General features: G+C 41.1%; 1 protein-coding gene across 1 annotated transcript; it reads left to right on the forward strand.

Moving 5' to 3' along the window:
* LOC126089871 (uncharacterized) lies at window positions 1-25,678 on the forward strand. Its single transcript, XM_049906944.1, has 4 exons — window positions 1-155; window positions 16,619-16,735; window positions 21,155-21,449; window positions 25,549-25,678. Exons 1-4 carry the CDS (start codon window positions 92-94, stop codon window positions 25,562-25,564), a joined length of 492 nt encoding a protein of 163 aa, XP_049762901.1. The 5' UTR covers window positions 1-91; the 3' UTR covers window positions 25,565-25,678.
* Window positions 25,679-25,973: the final 295 nt, after the last annotated feature.

A 25,973-nucleotide genomic window follows, 5' to 3' on the forward strand; every position in this document is an offset into this window, starting at 1 on the left:
GGTAGCGGGTCGGCGGTGAGGCGGTATAAAGGCAGCCGGCGGATGGCCGCGGCACACACGCACGTGGGAACACACGGCGGACATAGCAGCGATGGCAAGTCTCCAAGGAGTGGTCGCCGCTCTGGCCCTCGGCCTCTTCGTCCTAGAGATGGCAGGTTAGTCAGTTCGCTCTCTTCTCAAAGAATATCATTTTGTAAGCTTCAGACAATTTCTCTAACTCAACCAACTCCAGCTCGATGCTACTGCCGTTTCCGATTGGTTTATTAAACGAAATTCTCGCACTCGGATACCACAGCGCGATCCCTTTCAAATTTACGATAAGTGAACGTCTCTCACAATATTTTCGGAACAAAAAAAGAATACTCTAATCCCATGTCCGAGAAGAATCTTCATTCTATAAATACAGGCACGCTACCAATCTAGTCCAGTGGGTAGGCTCTTGCGTTACAACTCTCGCGTTCACGAATTCGAGTCCGGATGCATGAGAAAATTTTTATTGTCTAATATTTATCTGCGTAGTACACACAGTTTACTAAACGGTATGTATCCTGCAACTAGATCTTAATGTTAGTGTTGAACATACCAATTACTGTTTGGACATGTCAGATATAAACGTGAAGACTATTAATCAGTCAAAAATGGTAACTCTCATAGCTCAGAAGTAGTTACGAAACTTATGAATGTTGAGATGTTAAACGTACTTACTTCATTCGGTGAGAGCGACTGGTTTTAATATTTTAAACAGACTGTCAGTCGCAGCACGTTCTTTCATAACACATACGTACCATGCAGAGCAAATGCTCAATGCGACCACCCCGGATCTCCAAATTAATAGCGACTCGCTGGATCATGTTTATCTGAACTCTTCATGTTCAAAATGTTCAAATGTGTGTGAAATCTTATGGGACTTAACTGCTAAGGTCATCAGTCCCGCCGGGACTAGCTGCACAGTCCATGACGGCAGCGCCCGAGACCGATGGAGAACTCTTCATGGATTCACTGCAGATCACACTTAAGTGGGAAAATGTTAACGATTGAACTCTCATCTTTGTGTTAGCACTAAATAATTGCACGTCTTTTGTATACGAGCTGATAGTTGTAGTACAATTGCCGTAGTACAAAATCAAAGAAATCAGATACGATGTCATGCAGTCTTTTTTTTTTGTTGTACTAATATTATTGTCGGACAAGTGACTAGTCTCGCCAGTTTGTCTTCCTTTTACCTTAATTTGCTGCCGAAATACGTACGGGACGGAATTTTTGTAAGAGACATTTTTGTACTGTTAGCGTGCAAGGTATCACGCTGTGACGTCTGTGTGTACGAATTTCGTTCATCTTTTGTGTGTATGGATCAGACGTTTTTCAGAGAGAATTTCTGGTGAGGAGACCAACAGGCAATCGGATTCTTGTAATTTTTTACATATATGATGCGCCAAGTTCAGAGCTCTACTATTAATCACCAAAAGCAGCTCGACTCAACTCCCAAAAATTCTAGAGTACATCGACTTTGAAGTTTTATGAGGAATTATAATTCACTATAGATAAAGCAATTTTCAGGGTTGGCCGCGTGGCTCTGTCGGTAGCGTTGGAGAATAATCCGATTACAAACAATTAACCATTATTTAAATATAAAATTAATAAATTACATGTCAATTAATATATACTTAACCGTCATTTTTTTAAATATACATATTCTCGTTTCTAATTCGATATTGCCGCAGTTAAAGTTTTCATTGCCAATATAAATTCTTAATTACTGATATTTTAAAAAAGATTGTTTAAACTAAAAAACATCCAATTTTATAAAAACTTATTAACAATATCGTATAGAAGGTCAATAGTTTTCTTATTAACAAAGACTGCTTAAATTAAAAACCATTACAATTTTTTGATAATAGTTTAAAGAATATCGATAATTAAGAATTTATATTTCCAATGCGTGCAAAGTGTTATTATAAACACGAAAACGTGCATTTTTTATAAAAAATGATAATTATATATGTGTTAACTAGCATTTGATGAATTTTATATTTAAATGATGTAGGTATTCGAATTGAACGGAAAGAATGAAACGTAAAGAAAAAGACCATAGAGACGTTGGAACCAGTGATCCATTGATTAACCATCTACGCATCTCCAACGCTACCGAGTGACCCACGCAGCCTTTTCTTTGGTGAAATGTATCTCCTTCACAAACTTCAAAGTCGATTTTCTCCATAATATTTGAGAGTTGCATCGAACTGTTTCAGCTGCCTGATGATTAAGTACTGAACTTAATATAAAAAACTACAAAAATCCAGTTACCCGGGTGGCCTCGTATTTTGGTGTACGGGCCCCGTGCTCTCTAGTGCCTCGTTACAGAGCAATAAGGGAATTGCCTGCGGTTTGTTTGGCTTTCTACCACAGTCATCATTGTTTCCGTGAGAATACTTTCGCAGTAGTGGAAAAGCCTGAAATATGCACAAAGAATGATCCGATTCCTCGTAGGCGCCTATTTACAGATGGAGTGGCAGCGTGGCGCGCTCCCCGTTCCTGCTGGAACAGCTCAGTGAAGCTTCGCTGTACAGCCTTTCTGTTGCACTCAGTGAAACCACGCACGCGTTGCATACTGGACAACTCTTCACGAGTATTATTCGACCACAATATTATTCCACCTGGGACTGAGACTACTTCGGCTGGCTAATTGTGAGTCAGCACGTAGTACAGAAAGATGGTATATCATCAGCTGACCTAAGAACTGGCAGTGCGATGCGTTTTCCTTAGTCGTCACTGTATTTAGGTACTGTAGCGTCACTGGGCGTTTCCGATAACGCCCAACAGCAGTAATATCGTGGTTGAGTAGTAAACCTGTCCATATTGTTGCATGTCATTGTTTTTGTACAATTAACACTGTCGGAAAAATAAACTCCAGACGGACCCGAGCTGTACTGAATGCAAGCTTAAGGACAAGGAATAAAGTGTGCATTAATGTCGACAACGCCAAGTGTAGGAAGTTACCCGGGTTTGTTTCCAAGCAAGATACGTAGTACATGCCTTGGACATTTACACAGTAGTGCAGATGTTTCCAGAGCATATAGGAAGTGGAAGTACGAAATGGAACGAAATGGAGTACCTCATTAAGGAGACCACGGCTCCCCCATACTAAAATATTCAGAAAATATCTGTGAGAAATCTGCGAAATTTTGAAACCGGAGTCATGTAAAGCTAACAGCCATTTTATTTCGGCAAAAATTCAAAATACCGAAACGAGGCTTTCGGAAAATTATAGTACGCAGTGGGCGGCTCGTAATGTTGAATATCTAAGCCTCATAACTCTTGCAGCAACCGAGACATTGAGACCTTTTTTAATGGAACAATATAGTGTTTTACAAAGTATTCGACACTACTCGAAGCCACGATATATTGATGTAATGCTTTGCAGTGTAAACACGGCTGCGTGGGAACTATATGCCAACTTATAGCGCATCAGAAGCAGCTTATGAGTACTATTTCTTAATATGCGTACCTCCTGACGTGTAAGTAAACAGTTATGATGGAAGCAAATACAGAATCGAAAGAGTTTATACAATGTCGGAGCCTGATCTGAGAGCTACAAGGCCTACTCCGGCCGGCTTACCTTTCCGTTTTACCACATTTCTGGCATGGTTTTGCGTAAAGCCCTGAGCTGTGGCGAAGCTTTCTTCTGAAAGTACTAATCTCGCAGAGCATACAGGAGAATTTATGTGACGTTTTGAAGTTAAGGGAGAGTAGAGATGTGATGGCGTGATTTAATCGTCTCTATAGCTCAGTCGGGAGAGCAAAGGTTCCAAGTTCCTGTCCTGCTCCGGCACAATGTTTTAATCTGCTAGAAAGTTTCTGTAAGATTTTTGGCTGCCCTAGGCAAAGCGCAGAATTAGAGTATCGAATGAACAGGATCGTATCAGTAGATCACAACTACAGGAGAAGCACCAATATTCCCCGAGACAGCAGCCAGCTCCCTCTGAATTAAGGACCCAGTTTCATGTTTATTCTCCGATTGTTCCCCTTCAGGCTAACCCATAGCGGTCCATGGATGGAGAAAACATGCCTCATCATTGACTTAGTTTCCATTACATTTATGCGTGTATATTTACATGAGCAGCTTCGTCGCTTGAGAGTTGTGTGTGTGTGTTAACTGCCTGTGTACATGTAGAAAAAAAAAAAGAACGGTATCTTCACCAAAGCCCCAGTTGTGAGAAACCTCCGTTGTGTTACCCGTTGGGTGCAAAACTGTAGCTACTGGAAATTATGGTTACTTTAATCAGTGAGAAACAACGAAATTACCTCTTTTGTTTATTTACGTGTAAAAGCTGAAGTAAACAAACACACAAATGAAAAGAAGTACGTTCTCCCATGTGTTTACTCCATTTTTGTAACAATGTCATTGAAACACACTATTAAACCCTAAAGATATGATCTTTTTTGGCATTATAGCGCACACCATGGTATCCTACATGACGAGAACTTACCGTTACAACTTCTGTGCAGACAGAACATTACGTAACGTTCTCGTGGCGTTCAAGAGATAAAACGCTCTTAGGAGCACGGGCGAATAAATAACGAGTGCTATAAAAAGGATCAGACAGTGCTGAAAGTGATGATTCTAAAACTTTGTTCTGCTTGTTGACATTATTGTCTTTAAATTGTGTTGCTAACAAATACTGCACGTCTGCCGCTCAGTAGAAATCGTTTTCGAGGGATTCAAAATGTTATACTGAACGGAAAAGTTTGAAAATTTCAGTTACTCTAGAATAACTTTGTGGAAAATACATCACATAAACATATCAAGTATCAATACTCGACATATCTGTCTGGTATGTAGAGTGAATAAAACTGAGAAATGACTACTAATTCAGTCTGGAACCGCAAGACCGCTACGGTCGCAGGTTCGAATCCTGCCTCGGGCATGGATGTTTGTGATGTCCTTAGGTTAGTTAGGTTTACCTAGTTCTAAGTTCTAGGGGGCTAATGACCTCAGCAGTTGAGTCCCATAGTGCTCAGAGCCATTTGAATTTGAACTACTAATTGTACTTTTAGTATTAAAAACTATTATCTACATCGTTTCATATGGTGACATTTCAAACTCGTACTGCCCGTCCCAAAGTTTCAGATTAATCAAATCTTGACATACTGAATTCTTATTCTACCCTTCCAATGTGGAAGTCTCGAACGAACCAATAAACTTACCTGTAGAAACATACGTCTTGAAGCCAGTTCTTTAAAAACTCTGGGTGCCCGAGTGAGAAAACTAGCCAAAGCTTTGATGTTAGGAATTTTGGTCTGTTTCGATTTTTTGTGAACGTACTAGGATAGCTTGTGATTGAGTAGGACGCCACTACCAGCCCAGTCGGCTATTCAAGTCTCTCTCATGAGATGAAGAGTTTGCATTTAAAGCTAATAGCTATAACGTTGTACGCAAGTGAAACGTTGACGGCAAACGATTCAGACAAGGAGAGAATAGGAGTCTTCGATATGTGGTGTTACATAAGAATGCTGAGGATTAGGTGGATATATCAAATACTGAACTGAACTGAACTGAATTGGAGAAAAAATTATGACACAACTTGACTAAAAGAAGAGATTAGTTGATATACCACATAGTGAGGCATCAAGGAATTTGGTAATGGAAAGAAATATATGGATAAAAATTGTGGAGGGAGAACAAGACTTGAACACAGTAAGCGACTACATATGGTTGTATGTTGCAGTACTTGCGTAAAGATGAAGAGACATGCGTAAGACAGGCTACCATGAAGAACTTCGTCGAGCCAGTCACTGAAGACCACAATGACAACGACAACTAATACTTTCGCGAGGCAGAAAGACTTAATGTTTATTCTGCAAGCACCAGTACTACAGCATACACCCTGTGGGAACGGAGCAGAGGTTTTTCGTAGAAAAGCCGCAAGAATTAATCTCCGAGGAAGTTTTGTACTCTCTGGCATTTGATAGATTCTCATAAAATAGAATGCAGCTTCGTGATCCTTTAAAGCCAACATACTTCATATTGTTTGCAAAGTCCGTCCCCGGTAGCTGAGTGGTAGCCAGCACGGTAGCTCAGCGTGTTCGGTCAGAGGGTTAGCTGCCCTCTGTAATAAAAAAGCTAAGTAAATTGATCAACGATGAACTTCAATGGGTGTTATGGGACATCCGCCCCGAACAAACGCAATGAACAATACCGAACAAAATAAGATTAAAAAAAAAAAGTGGGCAGCGCGACGGACTGTCAATCCTAAGGGTCCGGGTTCAAATGGCTCTGAGCACTATGGGACTCAACTGCTGTGGTCATAAGTCCCCTAGAACGTAGAACTACTTAAACCTAACTAACCTAAGGACATCACACACATCCATGCCCGAGGCAGGATTCGAACCTGCGGCCGTAGCGGTCGTGCGGTTCCAGACTGTAGCGTAAGGGTCCGGGTTCGATTCCCGGCTGGGTCGGAGATTTTCTCCGCTCAGGGACTGGGTGTTGTGTTGTCCTAATCATCAACATTTCATCCCCATCGATGCGCAAGTAGCCGCAGTGGCGTCAAATCGAAAGACTTGCACCAGGCGGGCGGTCTACCAGACGGGAGGCCCTTGTCACACGCCTTTTTTGTATTGTTTGCAAACATCTAAACCACAAGCAACACTGAAGTTTCATGTAAAAATAAAATATTTCGTAAGTGTGGAAAGACGCAAGTGAAACTGGTTTATATATAATAACAGCTGTTTCAAGTATTCATTCTGCCCCAATATCACTTTCAGTATCGCCGAATATTACTAATGTTTCTGTAGCGCTAAATCTAAGCCGTTACCGAGTAATGTGGCGCAGTGGACTCGCATTCAAGTGGACTGGAGTTCAATTTATCATCCAGTCTACGGTTTAGGTTTCCTGTGGTTTCCCTAAATTTCTTAAGGCAATTTCCGGAATGGTTGCAAGCCGAATGAACATGGTCTACTTCCATCCACTTCCCTGCACAGTTAGAGCTTGCGTTAAATTAATAATCTTCCTTCCTTTTTCGTTGTTGGCACAGAGAGTACCCAGCATGACACTGAATACTTCTATAGGTGTTTCTTCGCAGTACCGGTGTCGTGCATTTAGTTACAGCAGTCTATGAAAGAAAATTAAAGCTGCTGTCTAAATAAACTCCATAAGAAAAGAAACCCTGTAATTATCATCATACAAATATGAGTATTCTGTACGATATGTGAATCCAAAATACCCTTCATGTAGGACCATTCACACAGGGCTTTAATTTTTCATTTTCCAGTAGCTTCTGAAGTTCGAAATGCTCTCTGCCATACGTCTTGGGAATCGTTCTTAATCCACAGATCTGTCATAGTGAATAAACTGAAACTCTGCAGTAGAAATGAGTTGTTCTACTGCATAGTGCAGTGGAATTTCATACGAATGAGATTGTTTTCCTGCACCGTTCATTTACGTAATAACCTTTTTCTTTCTTATAAATACGTACAAATCTTTTGATCAATTTTAATTGCATTAATTGCTCAGTAGTGTTCGTCAGATAGGTACTTTGTACAGCGTTGCTGATTTAGTTATGTATTTATTAATTCAGATTAGATAGAGCACCATTGTGTTAGATATTAGGGACCTCCCTACATTCGGAATTGAAACTAGCCTTGTATAGGTCTTAATGGAAAAATAAATGGGTAGAACGAGTAAACTAATGCTATCAAAATAAGGCATCTGTAAACCACTGGCTGTTGTAAAAAAATACAAACTTGTACACTATGCGTTATTGTACAACAGGAGTCAAAGGGGTGCAATGGCAGTTAACATATTTATTAAATTACTAATAAATTAATGGATGAAAAACACCAAACAGTTTCGAAGTCCAGTTGGCAATCGCACATTGTTCTGCTTGAAACTGTGTCTGTGTTACCATTAAGATCACTTACTTATTTTTACCTTTTTTCGTCTGTGAACTAAATACAGACGAGAGGAGTATAGTGAATCAGTTGCTCACGTAGTATCTTCCAGTGGCTAATAGACACTTCAGCCACTTACTGACATGAGGTTCTTCTCTTGTGAGCCCCACGAATGTGCGGAATCCAAAATCGCGCCGTCCTTAGAATTTCAAGCAGGTGACGTAAATCCTGTCGCGCAGCTATTTCCAGCGGTGTTTCACTGTGCATGTCAAGATAGTATTTCCCTTGGCTTCCGCTACGTTTACGACGTGACAGGTGAATGTTTTGAGAATATATTTACAAATGATTATGTTACTTCAAACTTCTAACATCGTATTCAGCAGTATCAGGTAATGTAAACAATACTACAGTTGCCACACTATTACCACATGTTACGCGCGCAGTTAGTTGCACTCTGCTGGAGGATGAGATGTGGCTCGCTTTCTGTAGCAAAGTTATGATTAACAGTGAGTTACTTACATTTATCTTGACGCTAAGAGCTTTGCAGAAACTACATACTACCTGTGTAAGTTCAGCATAACACGTCTATGAAGCAAACAGTACTTTAAAAAACGAACGGTTGTTGCTAGGAGAATATCAGTAGTAACTTACGACCTAAAGAATAGTAAGTCTACAAACAACTTAAACGTCTGTGGAGAGAACGACAAGAAGAGTGTTAAAGGTATAACAGCAAGATCGACTAGCTGACAACGGTGAAAACACTATCTGAGAAAAAGCACATAGAAGGCGCGGTTGGATGTCAACGTAACTTCGTACAGCTACACACCATTAGTGGTTACGTAAACGATTAGAGCTGCAATTCTCCATGGCAGATGGAATGGCTACCAGAGTATATTAGAGTTGTTCGTGTTTAGTGCTGTTACCAGCACTGTTAAGGTGTGTAAGGGGAGTGAAATTTGGAAAGTTGTGGTAAGGTCTTATGGGACCAAATTGCTGAGGTCACCGGTCCCTAAGCCTACACACTACGTAACCTAACTTAAACTAACTTCCGCTATGGACAACACACACACCCAATCCCGAAGGAGGACTCGAACCTCCGAAGGGGGGAGTCGCACGGACCGTGGCAAGGCGCCTCAGATCGCGCGCCGGGAGTGAAAAGTGTCAGATGTTGAGTTGAGTAACCACTGTGAGGGAGGTGATGCAAACCCGTCTGGGGGAGCGTTTGATAGGGGCCTCATTTTGTGCCCATACTTGGCCAGCTGGTCGAATTGTGCAGTATCTAGATCTGGGGGCCATTCGGAGGTGATAGCGAATGATGTTGGCCTGCATGAGAACGTGAGGGCAGGTATAGTCGACCATATCGGGTCACCACGAGGGAAGATGGTCATATTGTATATCAAGAATATCGTAACCCTTTACACGTGCTCCTGTCATCCGAGAACACGTAATGGACTCCTTGAAACATAGGAGAGTTGCTGAGAAAGTAATGCACCGCATTTTTTTCTTCAAAAATTCTTTAATGAACATAATGAGAATTACACACAGGAAATAATTGCGTTTTGTCTACACACTCTATTTTTCCACGTACTCTCCATACCGTTCTATGGCCTTCCTGCGGAGGAAAACAAGGGAGTGTATGCCCTGTCGGTACCAATCCTCGTCCTGGTGGCGGAGCCAGTGCTTCACTGTGTGAATCTCATCCTCATCGTCCGCAAAATGACTTCCAGGAATGACATCCTTTAATGGCCCAAACAAGTGGAAGTCCGAGAGGGCTAGGTCAGAGCTGTAAGGTGGATAGGGTCACAATGTCAAAACCTGTTTTGCGATGTATTCAGCAGTCCTCATACTTGTGTGGAGCCAAGCGTTATCGTGTTGCAGCAAAACATCTCCTGGGTTGCTGTGGCACCGAAGTCGCCGGAAGTGCGTCTTGAGTTTTATTAAGGTGTTGACATATGCTTTTGAATTAATGATGATAATTACACCTTCATCTTCCCAGAAGACGGTGATCATGACCTTACCGGCGGAAGCAATTGCTTTGCGTTTTTTCTTCTGTGGGGAGTGGGAATGGCCCCATTGCATCTACTGTGTGTTGTTTAGGGCCCAAAATGGTGAACCTAAGTTTCATCACCTGTCACAATCCGGAACAAGACGACCTCCTCATCAGCTTCAAAACGTTGCAACAAATCAAGGCAAATGTTTTTTCTGTGCGGTTTGTGATCAACCATTAGACACCGTGCGACCGATCTTGCACACACGTTTGAATATCCAAGAGTGCGGATAATTGCACCCACACTTACTTTGCTCATTGACAGACGCAATGCCAACTGCCAAGTCGTAATGAATATGTACTCACGAATGCCATCAGCTCGTTGCAACATGTCAGGTGTGATAGTCGTGGATGGTCTCCCTGACCGCTGCAAATCGTGGAGCCCAGCCGAACTGTCCTCGACAGTAGATGCTCCATAGACTTTTCACAAGCGTTTTGTGAATATTCCCCACTGTTTATTTCCCTGCAGAGAGAAATTCAATTATGGCACGTTGATTGTAACTTACATCACCTACAGACGCCATTTTGAAACTGTCCTGCAGCTACGCTATCCGTCGAAAGTGACTTGGCGCGCTCACTCAGGAGACTTCAAGTAATACATACGTAACGTTTCGCATTCGTAGCATTGTTTTCGGCTGAGGAAAAAAATGCGGTACATTACTTTCTGAGCAATCCTGGTACTATCATAACACTCCTATGATCGGAGACAGCAATCAGACTAGGGAGTTGCCATCTCATGAGTGACTGTAATTAACGCCACAACATACAAAACAGCTATTTGAGTGGTGCGGTGACCGGGCAACGTGCCCAATAGTATGGACCGATGCTGGATAGTGTCGCATAGATGAATCGCGGCCTTGTATTATCAAGGATGACGATCGTCGGCGAGTTTGTGACTCTCTGGGAAGACATTAAATGTATTCGCAGTTGCGAATATGAACAACCATCAACTGTATAATGGAACGGTGAGAACCAAAATTTGTGCCGGACAGGGACTCGAACCCGTATTTCCCGATTATCGCAAGCGGTCTCCTTATCATGGCTATCCGAGCACGACTCAAGGCCAGACCCAAACATCCGTATGTCGTCAACCATGTGTCTACAACTAGTACATCCATTACATATATTGCCGTACAGGGGAGACATTGTGCTCGAAAGTCTTTTACTGATGTCCGTAGATAATTGCGATATTGTATCGTATCGTACTCTGGGAAGTGGTCACATTGTTCCAAAGTTTTGGAGGGGAACAGCGCTTTTCGTCCTGGCATCACGTTGTGGAGAGCCGTGGGGTACGACTCCATGTCACGACTGGTAGTGATTGAGGGAAGACTGACAGCACAGCGGAACGTCAGGGGACATACTGCGCCCTCAGGTGTTACCTCCCATGCTGGTCTACACTGTCTGTGTGATGTTGAGGTACTCCAGTCACGAGCAGGGTAAGCAGATATGTCCCTGATAGAACAAGTATGGTACCACCTCGGACATGAACTCAGTCCCTATGTCAGGAACCAGGATATCAAAGACCAGTTACATTCGTCGGCCATCTTGCCCCACGAGAGGGTACAACGACTTTGGGACACCCTTCTCAACCGAATCAGTGCGTGTAACATCATGCTGATAAGTGAGGTCATACTTACAGGTTATTTTTAGATTTGATTCGAATAATTCACACTAAGTGTAATGAAATCACATATCCTTTGATTCTATTGGGTACTTAAATTTTCTCTTCATTTCTAACGGAAGAACACAAGTTACATGGAAAGTGAATTACGTCCGCAACAAACGTAATAAAAATTATAAAATAAAAAAGACTGAAGACACAACTTCGCTCTTTCTTGTTTCGATTTCATTCTACTGAAATGCCAAAAACACTTTTCGTGCTATTGTAATAGCCTATTGGTCATCCAACCTCTGCTCATGTAGATTAACACGCAGGGGATCGACCCCGCACACCGGGTTATGGTCGGACGGTCTATCAAACGAAGAATCGTGAATGGGTTTTGTAGAAATTTTCTGTACTCATCTAGCCAAATTTTTGGTTGTTTCCCCATTCCAACCACATAACAGAGAAAGGTAGTGCCGTGCTTAAGACACCTGAAACATTCTGTGGGAATGCAACTTTGTTCTGTATGTCACTTCGCTCCTCTTTATCCCTCGAAAGAAGCTTAATAAAGACCTTAATAAATATTTCAGCTTACTTGGAAGAACGTTGTCTTTGTAGAAAAAAGTTATGGCTGTCCTGTCTATTGTAAAGAAGATGCCGAGACATTCGAATGTACACAACAAATAACTGAGGACTTTCAGAGCAAGCATTAATGTTAGATGAAGAGACTGGCTGAGGAGAGGAAATCAGGGCGGTTCCCAACAGACCAGTCGCAGGATTGATAACAAAAATACATAAATCAAATAAATGCTCCTCTTAACTTTAGTTTTTCCTAGTTGAGACTACAGAGTCCGCTCATTGAATCCTGGCCATTATCAGCGCCTTAAACAAATATTAATTATTAATAGCTAGCCAGCGTTTCTGTATCTGTGTGCATAGAAACCAGTGTCAGCACCTCTCAAACATAAATATGTTTTAGGCTATGCGTTCTACGTTATTTCATAACTAGTTTCGACACGAACTATTTCAGTCTCCAGTACTCATCATACGTGAGACCGCTCGCCACGAAACAGATTAATAAATAAGAAAATATCAGTGTTCCAGCTGCTGAGGAAGAACTGTTCCATACGTACATTCGAGCAGATGCGAACTCGTAAACTTCCACAAAAGTGGAGAAAACAACCCAACCCTACAATAATATGAAATAAATTCGAAGACTGCTTGTACATAATTTATTCAGTCTCTGATGGTGTGGCGATTACGCAACCAGTTTGTAGTTGGAACACTTCTTTATTGATTACACATACTCGTGAATTGATCAGCAGTAATAACGAATTAACAACATTTGCATATCAAGGCCTTATCCAGAATTAGTATTTAAAATGCACAAAATGAGTATAAAGAATTGTAGAGCACAGAAACATCTTCAAATATATAGTCACTTAAAAATGTTATTCAGGGATGAAACTTTTCGATGTAATGGAAGCAGTAACTTAAATTAACTTGCAAACATAGGCTATTTCAGTCTTGCCATAGCCATAGTGCAATAGGACCAAATCTAAAATTACTTTAAATATGCAACTTAGGGATAGGCACAACCAGGGTATAATTTGACCTTTGTGTGTGTTTATGTTTATAAATTTACTGACTTTTTATTATCACTCAGTTTTACACTTATGCAATCTTAAGGCAAAAAAATCGGTTTGATGAACATGTGATGGACGCGAGCAAACATTAATCTATTACGATTCCACAAACAAACGATCCAAAGGGTGAACTTATACTCAACTTTGGGCAGTAGAAAATCTTCTGCCTAAAGCAAGCCTCTCGTTGAATGGAATAGAGAAATCGCGCGTTAACGGGGTCCGGACGGCCCTGAATTCAAATCCTGAGATTTCCGTCACACTGCAAGCTCACAGGACGATGTTTGCTCGCGTCGCCCACTATACAAGTTTCTGAAAACAGGCAACATGAGCGGCAGACACACTGTAGTATGTACAAGCTACACACACACACACACACACACACACACACACATATATATATATATATATATATATATATATATATATATATATATATAGAAAGACAACACCTTAATATAAACATATTACAAGTTAACCCCTGAACAGAATTAAGAAGCTTGGTTTCCTTTGATCCAAAAAAAAAAAAAAACCACCTAAATACTAAGTACCTAACGGGACAATCCATATACACGAGAAATAATTAAGAAACAACAACTACCACTAATTGGTAAAACTAGAAAATTCTAAATCTATAACTAAATTAAGAAATGATGTTGAAGTGAACGAGCTATCTTCAGCGTGCCACTAAGTACCAAATCCAAACTTACAAATGCGAGGCGCTATTTCTAGCCACTTCAGTAACATAATTTCATGGCCGTTGCAGAACATATCTCGCCTCGACACCACTGCAGTGAATGTTTTGCTGCGCACTAGCGCGAGCAACTGCAACAGTCAACAGACCTTAAGTACACAGTAATATTCACTATATATAGGAGGAACCCACCACGAAAGCTTGTCGATTAATTTTTTCTTCTTCATGTGAAATTCACACGCCATCAATCCACATAGCTCTCGAGGTATTAGAAAATCCCGGTCGCCACTGGCCAGCCGCGTCAATACAACTTTAATACTTTCCGGCAGCGGCCCATGGTCATTCGTTGCTCCAACTCAACTGGTCCTCACTGCATACGGCCGTGCCACGTGATACGGTGTCACCAACTCCCTACAACGACAATATCGGAAGCACGTCCGTCACAGACTGACTCGGCTCATGCGCGGACCCACTCTCCTCGACTTGCGCACGCGCGCCACCATAAATAGCCTGCCTCAAAGACGCAAAGAGAACAAGGCACAGGGACGACGATCAAAGATGGAAGTAAGAATCGATATCGCCTGGCGCCAGAAACCCACCGGCTCACCTGAGCAAGAATAGTATGAGTGATATTTAAATGCATAAATACTACCTTTGTACCTTATCAGGAGACCATTGACCGAAAAGCAGAAGCGTTGAGTTATCGACGGGGTCACATAAAAGAAGGAAAGTTTGCTAGCTTTCGGAGTTACACTGTGACGAGCTAGAGTAAGATAAACACACATACACATACCCACACACACACACACACACACACACACACACACACATACATACATACTCATAAATATACACAAACCTTTGCCCCTGTATGGTGCATCTAGATTTATCGACAACTCAACGGTTCTGCTTTTCGGTGAATAGTCTCCTTCAGTCCTGAATTATATGGATTTCACGAGAAATTTCCACAGTATTTGTACCTTAGCATTTTGAAACGTCCCCTTAGAAAAATTATACATGACTGTGCAAAGGTGTAGACCCACTGTAGTCCTTGTAGAGATGGCCAGCAGCCATTTGTTGTGACTGTGCAGGTGCACAATCACCATCGAAGAGTCTTGCGGATAATATAGCAAGTCCATAAACCACCACTTGTGACTCACAATGTTTTTGAATTGTCCTTAGAACCAGCAATGCTGTTATCCAGTCCCTTGCTGAATTACTAACACACGTGCAAACACTAACAGTCCGTACTTCTCACATATTGTCCATATACTATGACCAACAGAAACGTGTGCAGTGAAATGGAACTTACAAGTTAATAATATGATGAACTGGTGTCAATTACAATTTTATAACATAAGAACACAATTACAAAGGTACAAAACAATACAGATGACATTTGTAGTACAGGCTTTACAAAAGAATCGAAATAACATATACATCAGTGTTACAGGAATTATGACATGAGTACATACATAAAAGATCAGAATAACTTTCGAAACATCACCTTCACATATGAGCAACAAAACAGAATAAATAATGTTTAAACATCTTTACAAAGTAAATAACATATTATTAGAAAAATTCTACAACATAACTCTTATTAGCTAAACACATTAATACAGGAAAAACACAAATTCACATAGTGTAATAACACAAAAATACAGGACAGGGTTTGTTTTAAGTGTGACATTTGGTACTGCAGTCCAACCTAAAACTTCATTCCATAGATCTTTCGTCTTATTTCAACATTTGTTTCCACCAAAAAAATCCTATCCAAGCATGCTTTCTGTATTTATATGTTCACATATTTCTTACCTCATTATTTAATTGCCGTTATCTTACCTCATCATTTATTTCCAAGAAAATCCTACCTAAACCTGTTGTCCCTAAACCCTACTTTTTTGCTCATATCCTCTTTCAAAATACTTTTTTGGCCAAACCATTTTCTTATAGCTTCTCAATGCATTTCTTCCAATCCATCATAGTTAGTTTCTCACACAATATTTTTAGGGCAACGCAATCTGACTTTCAAAAATCCCTACAAAAGAATGGCCCTGACTAACATTAACCTATACCTTTCACAAATCACTTACCTCACATAAATCTTCATTACTCGAACTACTGCAATACAGCGAGCGCCACTACTGCCAGCTAAATAAAAGATTCAAACTACGGAAGGCACTAACTACTGATAGGCATAGTTAGCAAATGAAAGATTTTAATAGAGAACAAACAATTTATTTACCTTAATAGTCATAATATATATATCAGTTCATGACATATAGTCTTACAAATTTCAAAACTTCGCCATTTCTCTCCCCACATCCACCACTGCTGGCGGCTCACCTCCAACTGCGCAACGCTACGCGCTGTTAACAGCCAAATGCACAACACTACAATGGCAGACAACAATGCAAACTAGCCACAGACTGCGCACAGCACAGCCAGTGATTTTCATACAGAGCGCTACGTGGCGTTACCAATATAAAAACCTAAACAGCCTACTTACAATTTATGTAACGATATAAGTGAAGTTCTTTGAGACATTACGTGTATTCACTGGGTGTTGTATTGCTCTCTGCGAACTTTGCAAGTTCGTACCTGAGTCTACGGCCAGTCGTGCTGATCTCCATGTTTAGGGTATCAGAGAAGTGTAGAGCTGCCGCAGTGTCACTACTAGGCCTATAAGAGTAGCCTGGCAGTGAGAGAGGTGTGAGTGGGAGGTGCCTTGCTTGCAGGCGCCGCTCTCGTCTACCAGCCAGTGGCGGAGCCGGCCCATCATCACGTGGAGCTGCGCAGCGTGAGGGAGCAACCGCAGGGGCCGTTCCTGCTGCACTCGCTGTACCCTGCACAAGGTGAGTGCCTTATAAAGTACATATGGAAGTCTTTAATTCGTGTGTTCCGACAGCTCAGATGGGAAGCGCGCTGTCCGCGAAACGCTGTGATGTAGCTTCTGAATAAGTATTCCACAAGTATCGCATTTGGGTCCGATTACGTTCTTGTTATGTGTAAGTAATGTTCCGTCACACATCCAAGAAATAGAAATCGTTCTGTTTGCTAACGAGGCAATGGGGAATCGTCAGCTGTTGAAAATGTAGGTGGAATGTCTCTGAAATTAGATACAACACAAAAAATTCTATTCTGTACTGAGCAAGGCGTGACCTGAAAATTAAAAATAATGCGTGTGGGTAGCTCAATAAATGAAAGAGAATGTTCTAAATTCTTCGCTGTTCGTATGTACAACACTACTCAACAGTCATTTTGCATCCGGGATGTCATACATCAATTGGTTCGTATTTTGGTGTGAAATATCCGAATCTAACTTTCAAAATGTACCAGCACCTAAGGTTTCTTAGATTTTGAAAGCTTTTTCTTTTTAATTTTTTATTTTACGTAAGGTGCTGTTTACTGTTCTTTCGTTTGGATGTCTACTAAAGACACAAGATGGAAGATGCGATAAATATTCTAAACATAGTTCATCTCATGTCAAGATAATCCATAGTGCCAAAAATACTTATGATCTAGTTCATGTTGAAACGTTCGAGGTGCAGTTCTAAGGATACTAGCTTATCGCGACCCAGCAGTATACTCCTGGTTTTTGTTACCTCAGTGAGTGTTTCTCAAGAAACACATTACATAAAAAATTTAATGTATTGCGAATACATAGAAAGAAGGATTCTTTGTTGTATGATTATACGATAGCGGAACAGACACTGGTAGCAGTTACTTCTGTAAAATATCTGGGAGTATGCGTGCGGAACGATTTGAAATGGAATGATCATATAAAATTAATTGTTGGTAAGGCAGGTGCCAGGTTGAGATTCATTGGGAGAGTCCTTAGAAAATGTAGTCCATCAACAAAGGCGGTGGCTTACAAAACACTCGTTCGACCTATACTTGAGTATTGCTCATCAGTGTGGTATCCGTACCAGGTCGCTCGACAGAGGGGATAGAGAAGATCCAAAGGAGAGCGGCGCGTTTCGTCACAGGGTTATTTGCTAAGCGTGACAGTGTTACGGAGATGTTTAGCAAACTCAAGTGGCAGACTCTGCAAGAGAGGCGCTCTGCATGGCGGTGTAGCTTGCTGTTCAGGTTTCGAGAGGGTGCGTTTCTGGATGCGGTATCGAATATATTGCTTCTCCCTACTTATACCTCCCGACGAGATCAAGAATGTAAAATTAGAGAGATTCGAGCGCGTACGGAGGCCTTCCGGCAGTCGTTCTTCCCGCGAACCATACGCGACTGGAACAGGAAGGGAGCTAATGGCATTGGCACGTAAAGTGCCCTCCGCCACACACCGTTGGATGGCTTGCGGAGTATAAATGTAGATGTAGATGTAGATGAACTTTGTGGAGTCTAAAAACTACAATTTGGAAAAAGGACAACTGGCGAACATCTTAGTTGTTATAAACCATCCCATCAGATTTTATTACGTGTGTGGAAAACTAATCAAAGAAAACCACTCACTGATTTAGTTAAGAAGGGACATATACTGTATTTTGATTGGACTGTTGTTGATAAACTAAGAGTTTTGTGCCTGACACTGTCTGTATAGCCTGTACTACCACTTTAACCGAATGGTTGAAAGGAAAACGCCGACCCTTACCATTTGCTATTTCAGTGGTGTAGTGTGAGCCTAAAGATCATATTTCAAAATGTTACTTCTGTTTCATAAATACTTCATGGAATTCAAACAGAAGCAGACATGAGATAAAATATCGAAATATGTCAACAGTGCAATTTCCTGTGTTCCGAGATGAAGCCACGGTAGCAGACTCAGAAATAACTGCTTGGTCCTCTTTCAGATAAACTGTGAAGAGCCTTTTGGGCAACAGAGGAGATGATAGCTACGTTTCCATTGTAATGATCTGTTACACGCCTACAAGAGTATGGTGTTAGGATGTCTCGTAAAACTCCGACTTTGATTTCTTTATAGAAAATTTGGGAGCCGTAAGCGATGATCAGATTGAATGATTTCCCTAAGATATACCCACGATGGAACACTATTATCAAAGTTACTTGAACTCTACGATTCTGGGTGACTACTGCTGGGGTCCTGATACGGAAAGTGATGTAACGGCAAACGAAAGAAAAGTATGGTTGTCACATTTTTCAAGTACCAAAGAATACTGCAGTTAAATATATGTTGTGAACTAATTTAAACCGTCTATTGGTGTCATGCCGATATGTGCATATTAAGTAGTATTGAGTTCCACATTTGTGAATATAAATTTCTTGTTTGTTTTAATTTCTTAACGTTTGCCAGTACTATTTTCATTTTGTTACTTATGTAGGAAACGTGACGTGATAGAGAAAAAAATGATTTTACCGGTGAATTCAGCACCCCAAAATTTGGTAAATCCAGCAATTTACAAATCAGATGCAGAAAAAGTTTAAATTTTGTTGATTGTTGTATAAACTGAAATCGAAGTTGCATGTTACAGATATTCTTGAGCCTTTAAGTTGTGGAAATCTCCTGTTACTGATAACATTAGATTTTCTTAGAAGCAAATGCCAATACGTTCACTTCCTGTTTTACGGAGTATTTCATCGTTAGGAGAGAATAACGATAATAAGTGGTTTCCACTATAGAATCTCTTACTGAAAGCTTTTTAAAGAAAGGGGCATATTTACAACCCCACAGCCTTATGAGAATTGTGGTGATAAATCGGTCATAGTTAAACATCAGTAATATTCATTAATATGATTCTAGACAGAGAAATAACTTACTTCATCCAGCTCTCAGCTTTAGACTATCCAGCCATACAACAATTTTGACCGCTTATCCAGTGATGTAAAGGATTTACTCATCATCATCACATCCAGTTTTGGTTTAGGCATCCTTACCTGTTCCAATTTCAAGCAGACACCTATCGATGCTTCCATCTGTTCTTAGGGCACAGAACATTTCCTTTCCCTTAAGATGTGTATCTATACATCAATTTACGTATTCTTTCGTTTTCCATCATTTGAATACGTTCATACCCTTTCTTTTTCCTCTTAATTTCTGAAGTGCGCTTTTGACACCCAGCTCATTTTTAATTAAGCTATTCTTTTCTCCGACCTGTGAATCTGTGACCAGCTAGTGATTTTAGGAGACTCCTCTGTGCTGTTTCAGTCCTCCTTCGTTGACTGGCGGTTACAGTTCTAGTCTCTGAACCATACGATAGCAGTGGTACTGCCGTCACGTTATAGAATTGTAGCACCGTCTCTTTCCTAAATTTTGAGGCGAGTACGGTTATGGTTTGTAACAACTGTTGAAATTTTTGTTCAAATGGTTCAAATGGCTCTGAGCACTATGGGACTTAACATCTCAGGTCATCAGTCCCCTAGAACTTAGAACTACTTAAACCTAACTAACCTAAGGACAACACACACATCCATGCCCGAGACAGGATTCGAACCTGCGACCGTAGCGGTCGCGCGGTTCCAGACTGTAGCGCCCAGAACCGCTCGGCCACCATCGGCCGGCGAAATTTTTGTAACTTGATTCTTGATCATTAGACGTAATATATGAAAACTCACATCTCAAGTATTTAATAGTATTCATTTGTTCCAGAGGTTTATCATCAATTGTTATTTTTGCTCTTAAATGCTCCTTACAATGGAGAGTCACTATGGTATTTTCATCTTTAGATATTGTCATATTATTAGTATAATCATTTGCTACCTCACACAGGGACCAAATTTCTCTATGTAATTTATCTGCCGAGCCCCAAAAATTATTTGATCATATATCAACAGGAGTGTTTTATAATGTCGTTGTTCAGCTTACAACTGTACACCACTTTATTCTGTCATTTCTTTAAGACGTCATCTATGTATGTATTAAATATGAAAGGATACCATTGTCTCACTTCCTGAGAGATGGTTCTCGCAAACGAGCTGTGAGAAATACGATTAACGTCATATAAAACGCAAACTGAAATCGGATCTTCTTGATAAATCCTTTCACACCATAAAGGAAACTTTCTGAGTGAAGACATGGTACGTGTTTGCGTGAGTATGTGTATAGTCTGTGCGTGTGTATGTGTTGAGAAAGTGTTCTGTATTTCTAAAGCTGACTCGTTCAACATCATAGTGGGGGATCAGAATCAGGAGCAGAAGAACAAGGGAACAATTAAACTGAAAGAAAATGATTCCTGATCCGGTACGGTGTTTCATTATGTCTGCAGTTTTACAGAAAGCACCAGTTCAAGATTTCCAGGCTCTTCATTCCCTTTCTCAAGTTAGCTGTTACGCATCCACTTGACACAAATGTTGCCCTCTTGCAGTTGTCGCGGCCCCTGAAAGCAGTCATGTCCGTGTTGTTCGCTCGCCGACCAAGTACAAGTTCGGCGGCATCGGTGGCTTCGGCGGCAAGGGTGGTGGCTACGGCGGCTACGGCGGAGGCTACCCCGTCGGCGGCTACGGAGGCCACGGTGGAGGCTACCCTGTCGGCGGCTACGGAGGCGGCTGCAACACCTGCGGCGGCGGCGGCGGCTACGGCGGCTACCCCAGCTACGGAGGCTCCTACAGCCAGTCCTCCAGCCAGGCTTCCAGCCAGTCCTCCAGTGGCTCTGTCGGCTGGTAGGTCTCTCCCACCTAGCTACCGAATAATAAGTAGTAATACAGTAAGCGTAGACAACGGTAGTTTTGTCAGTCGACTTGGCCATATAAGGTCCTACCCGCATGTTAGGTGTGTTGCGTACCTATCGGGCTTTGCCTCCTTTCGATCGCTTTATCTGCGTATGCGAGCAATGTCTTAACTAGATTCCCCAAGAAACTGGGACAGTGGAACCATCTTGAACAAAGTGAGAATATATAAAGCGCCGCGTAGTCTATGGAACGATTTTGCTCTACACAGTTATCTCCCTGTATGTTACTTAAAAATAAACAGTATTTACTGCAATACAGGGCGAGTCAAAAGTCCTTGGACACCTTCATAAGTTGGAAGATTAAAGGGAAAATTGAAATGTGGTGATGGGAACATAGGTCTGACATGGGGCTGCAACTTTTGGAGTGAATGTCATTCATAGCCGCCATCTTGAAATCCGCCATTTTGGATTCAAGTCATTTTTTTTTTAATGGGAAGCGGGGTTTATGACAAATCAAATAACACTCGCTTGAGCTCTGGAATTTAGTGGTGTTATTTGTTTTTGTCTATCTTGTACAGTTTATAGGTTATTAATGTTCAAAGTTGGGAAACTACCTTCATACCGACTGCTACAACACAGGTTCTACGTGTTGCCCATCCCATGCAAAGCATAACTGTAGTCGCCGCAACGACTCTGACTGCACACAGGGGAGAGTGTCTCCTGCAATTTGGTCACAGGCGTGTTGTATGCGTGACTCCAGGTGTCTCAAATAACAGATGCTCTCAGCATACACTATCTGCTTAAGATGTCACCTGGAGTGTTATTTGATTTGTCATAAACCCCGCTTCCCATTAAAAAAAATGACTTGAATCCAAAATGGCGGATTTCAAGATGGCGGCCATGAATGACATTCACTCCAAAAGTTGCAGCCCCATGTCAGACCTATGTTCCCATCACCATATTTCAATTTTCCCTCTAAACTGTACAAGATAGACAAAAACAAATAACACCACTAAATTCCAGAGCTCAAGCGAGTGTTATTTGTTGTATCATACACCCCCTTTCCCATTGAAAAAATGACTTGAATCCAAAATTGCGGATTTCAAGATGGCGGCCATGAATGAGATTCACTTCAAAAGTTGCAGCCCCACGTCAAATCTATGTTCCCATCATCAGATTTCCATTTTCCCTTTAATCTTCCAACTTATGAAGGTGTCCAACGACTTTTGACTCGCTCTGTATTGAAATTGTGTATATTTAGTTCTGGTTTTATTCAAAAACTGTTGATTTGTAACGTGAAGCAAAAAAGTTAGAGATTCGGAAAACATATCAAACTGCTTCAATACTCCCTGAGCTTATAACTAGGATTATTCGGAAAGTAAGGAACGATCGGTCGCGAAATGGAAAATACAGTGAAAATCTGATGAAGCAATGCACAGATGCTTTGGGCACTGAGTCTAGTACATCCCTCGATTACATTATGTCGCTCTTTTCAGTTCTGAGCTCACAGTGAGAACGTAAAGATGGCTTGAAATTAGCGTCTCCCACCTGGCGAAATATTTCGCCTGAAGCTATGCAATCCACATAACATAACTGTCATGAGGTTCGTTCTACACAACAGTTCTTGGCCGCATTCTGCAGGGGCAATGAAGATGCTCCTGCAGCGTTTTCGATGGGAAGTGTCTGATCACCCGCAATATACCCCGTAATTGGCTACCCCTGAAGTTCATCTCTGCTCAAATGAACCGCTGGCTACGAAGACAATATTTTGACACACACAACGAGATGCAGTCCAGAGTAGAAAATTGTCGAAAAGCACTGGCGGTTGTCTTCTATAACGAGGGAACTGAGAAGTTAGTACAACGTTATGACAGATGTCTAAGTCTGAGCGGCGACTGTGTAGAGAAGAAGCTGGAAGGTGTAGCTAACCGTTGGAAATAAAACAGTTTTGATTTTCACTGTGGTTTCCATTTCGCGACCTATCGTTCCTTACTTTCCGAATAGCCCTCCTAAAACTTGTTTCTGATAAACATAAACAACATTCACACTTATCAATAAGAACAAGTAACTCTTTCTTTGACCATGATGAAGAACGTTCCTATGAGTACAAAATAACAACAGTAATTATAAAGATTTTTTATGTTTTTAAGTGTAAACTGTACTTGCATTAAAAGTAATTACTTTTGTTGAATGAAATCGCGTAAGTTAAGCGTTGAGCTAATTTTCCTTAGTTATAAAGAGATATATAACACACAATGGAGTAACACTGAACAACGTGCGATTATAATTATGTGCAAGACATACAAGTAAACAAAAAGCAAACAGAACTCGTCGGCTCCCAGTTTCTCTCTCGTATATTCACTTGTGCTTCTCTCCCTACCTATGTTAACAGTGCAACCAGTAATCCTACCATTTACTACGTCATTTATGTACTGTACTAAAACTATCGAACCTTAGTTCTCGTAGAGCGCAACTCTACTCTCACCAATCAAGCGGCAGCAGCCTCAGGTACCTACAATGTTTAAAGTTGAGTGGCCTTTTCTGGAGCAGAAGAAAGAATTCCATAAACAGCAGTGAGTAACTACATTTACACTCTGAAAACCACAATCATGTGCTTTGCCAGAGTGCACTTCCCACTGTACAACTTATTACGCTTTTCTCCACTCCATTCGCGTACGGCCACGGGACGAATGATGGCATAAATGTTTCTGTGAGCTCTGTAACGAGTCTAATTTTGCCTCTACAGTTCTTACCGTTGCACCATGTAGGCAGTTGTACGAGGGACGTTCAACAGTTACCAGATTTTGATTTTCTTTTTCTGAAAGCAGGTTGGATTTACTCAGTATTCCTATGCACCTTATTGTTTCCCATTCTTTTGGCTACAAAATTTTATTTTTCAACATAATCTCCTTTCAGAGCGACGGTCTTATGCCACCTTACTGGGACGGCCTGTATGCCCACATCGTACCACCCTACGCCTTGCTGCGTCAGTAACCTCCCCAACATACATGCACTGCTTCCCGCGGAGTGCATCCTTCATTGGGCAAACAGATAAAACTCAGAATGTTTTGGGTGTAACATGGATAAGGAAAAGCAGTCCCATGAAATTTTGTGAGCTCTTCTCGCGTGTCCAGACCTGTGTGACGCTTTGTGTTGTTATGGAGAAGGTCGTCTGCAGTTTCGTGGGTGCCGAACACACTGAAGTCTTTTTTCCAGTTTTCTGAGGGTAGCACAACACACTTCAGAGTTTATCGTTGCACCGTATGGGAAGAAACAGAATAGCCCCTTGCCCCTTGAGAGTCCTAGAAGACCGTCACCATGACATTACCTGCTGATGGTGTGGTTCAGTTTCTTCGCAGCAGAGGTGCGTGACGGTACTCCATGGATTTGTGTTTTGTTTCCATTTCGAGCTAATGTACCCATCTTTCATGGGCGGTGACGATTTTCGACAAAAAATTGTCACAATCACCAGCGTAAATAGCAAGCTATTCCACACAGATGGTCCTTCGATGCTCTTTATGATCTTATGTTATGCAGCGAGGAATCCAGTGGTCATGCACCTTTGAGCACAACAACAGGTGGACCAGTGTGTCGATACTACCAACAGATACATGTGGTGTCTGTTCTTTCGCCTTCTCTCTGTACCACATATGAGGTGCTTTTACAGTTTCGCTTTTTAATCTTTTTAATTCCCTATTTTTCGACGTCTCTCTCTCTCTCTCTCTCTCTCTCTCTCGTTGTCTCTCTCTCTCCCTCTCCCTCTCTCTCTCTCTCTCTCTCTCTCTCTCTCTCTCTCACACACACACACACACACACACACACACACACATATATGGTAATTTCTGTGGAATGTCTGTATAATTTGTGTGTACCCTATAGTAAAATGGCCAGTCTTCTCTGTTCTTCTGCGAAATATCTCAGGATTTGCTATCACTATGGAGAGTGGGTTCAAAAACAACTCTAATTTATTTGCCTGAAAACATAAAAAAAATAGAATAACCGACCGCTACATCTCCATTTACAAGGGCATTTCATGTAAACAATTAAAACCCAGTATTAAAATGAATCAATAACGTATTTTTTTTCCTCAGGGGTCGCAGGAGATAAGACGTCTGTCATGGAACGCAGCTTACCAGACACGACCTCTCCTGGATGTCATCCCAGTGCATCATTGTTTTACATGTGTTTGTAACATATAAAAATAAAAATATCTACTTTTCATTGTTGCATATTTAATCATATAAGAAAAGTCAAAAGCATATTTCTGGATATATAATGGTAAAACGAAGAATTATATATACTAAGCTTTTGAAAAATTAAAATCGTATACAGTGTAATCTGACAAAAAAGTACTAAAAACGAATGGAAAGCCACCCATTCAGCAGAAAATGTGAACACTAAATTTGATAACACAGATGCTTGAAAGTCTCGTGCAAATTCAACATTAATTATAAAAATATTACACTGTTACAAAAGTGTACTTTCCACAATTGCTCGATCAGAATTTCAGTCGCAA

The sequence above is a fragment of the Schistocerca cancellata genome, chromosome 1 (genome assembly GCF_023864275.1).
Source record: "Schistocerca cancellata isolate TAMUIC-IGC-003103 chromosome 1, iqSchCanc2.1, whole genome shotgun sequence".
NCBI classification, from domain to species: Eukaryota; Metazoa; Arthropoda; class Insecta; order Orthoptera; family Acrididae; genus Schistocerca; species Schistocerca cancellata.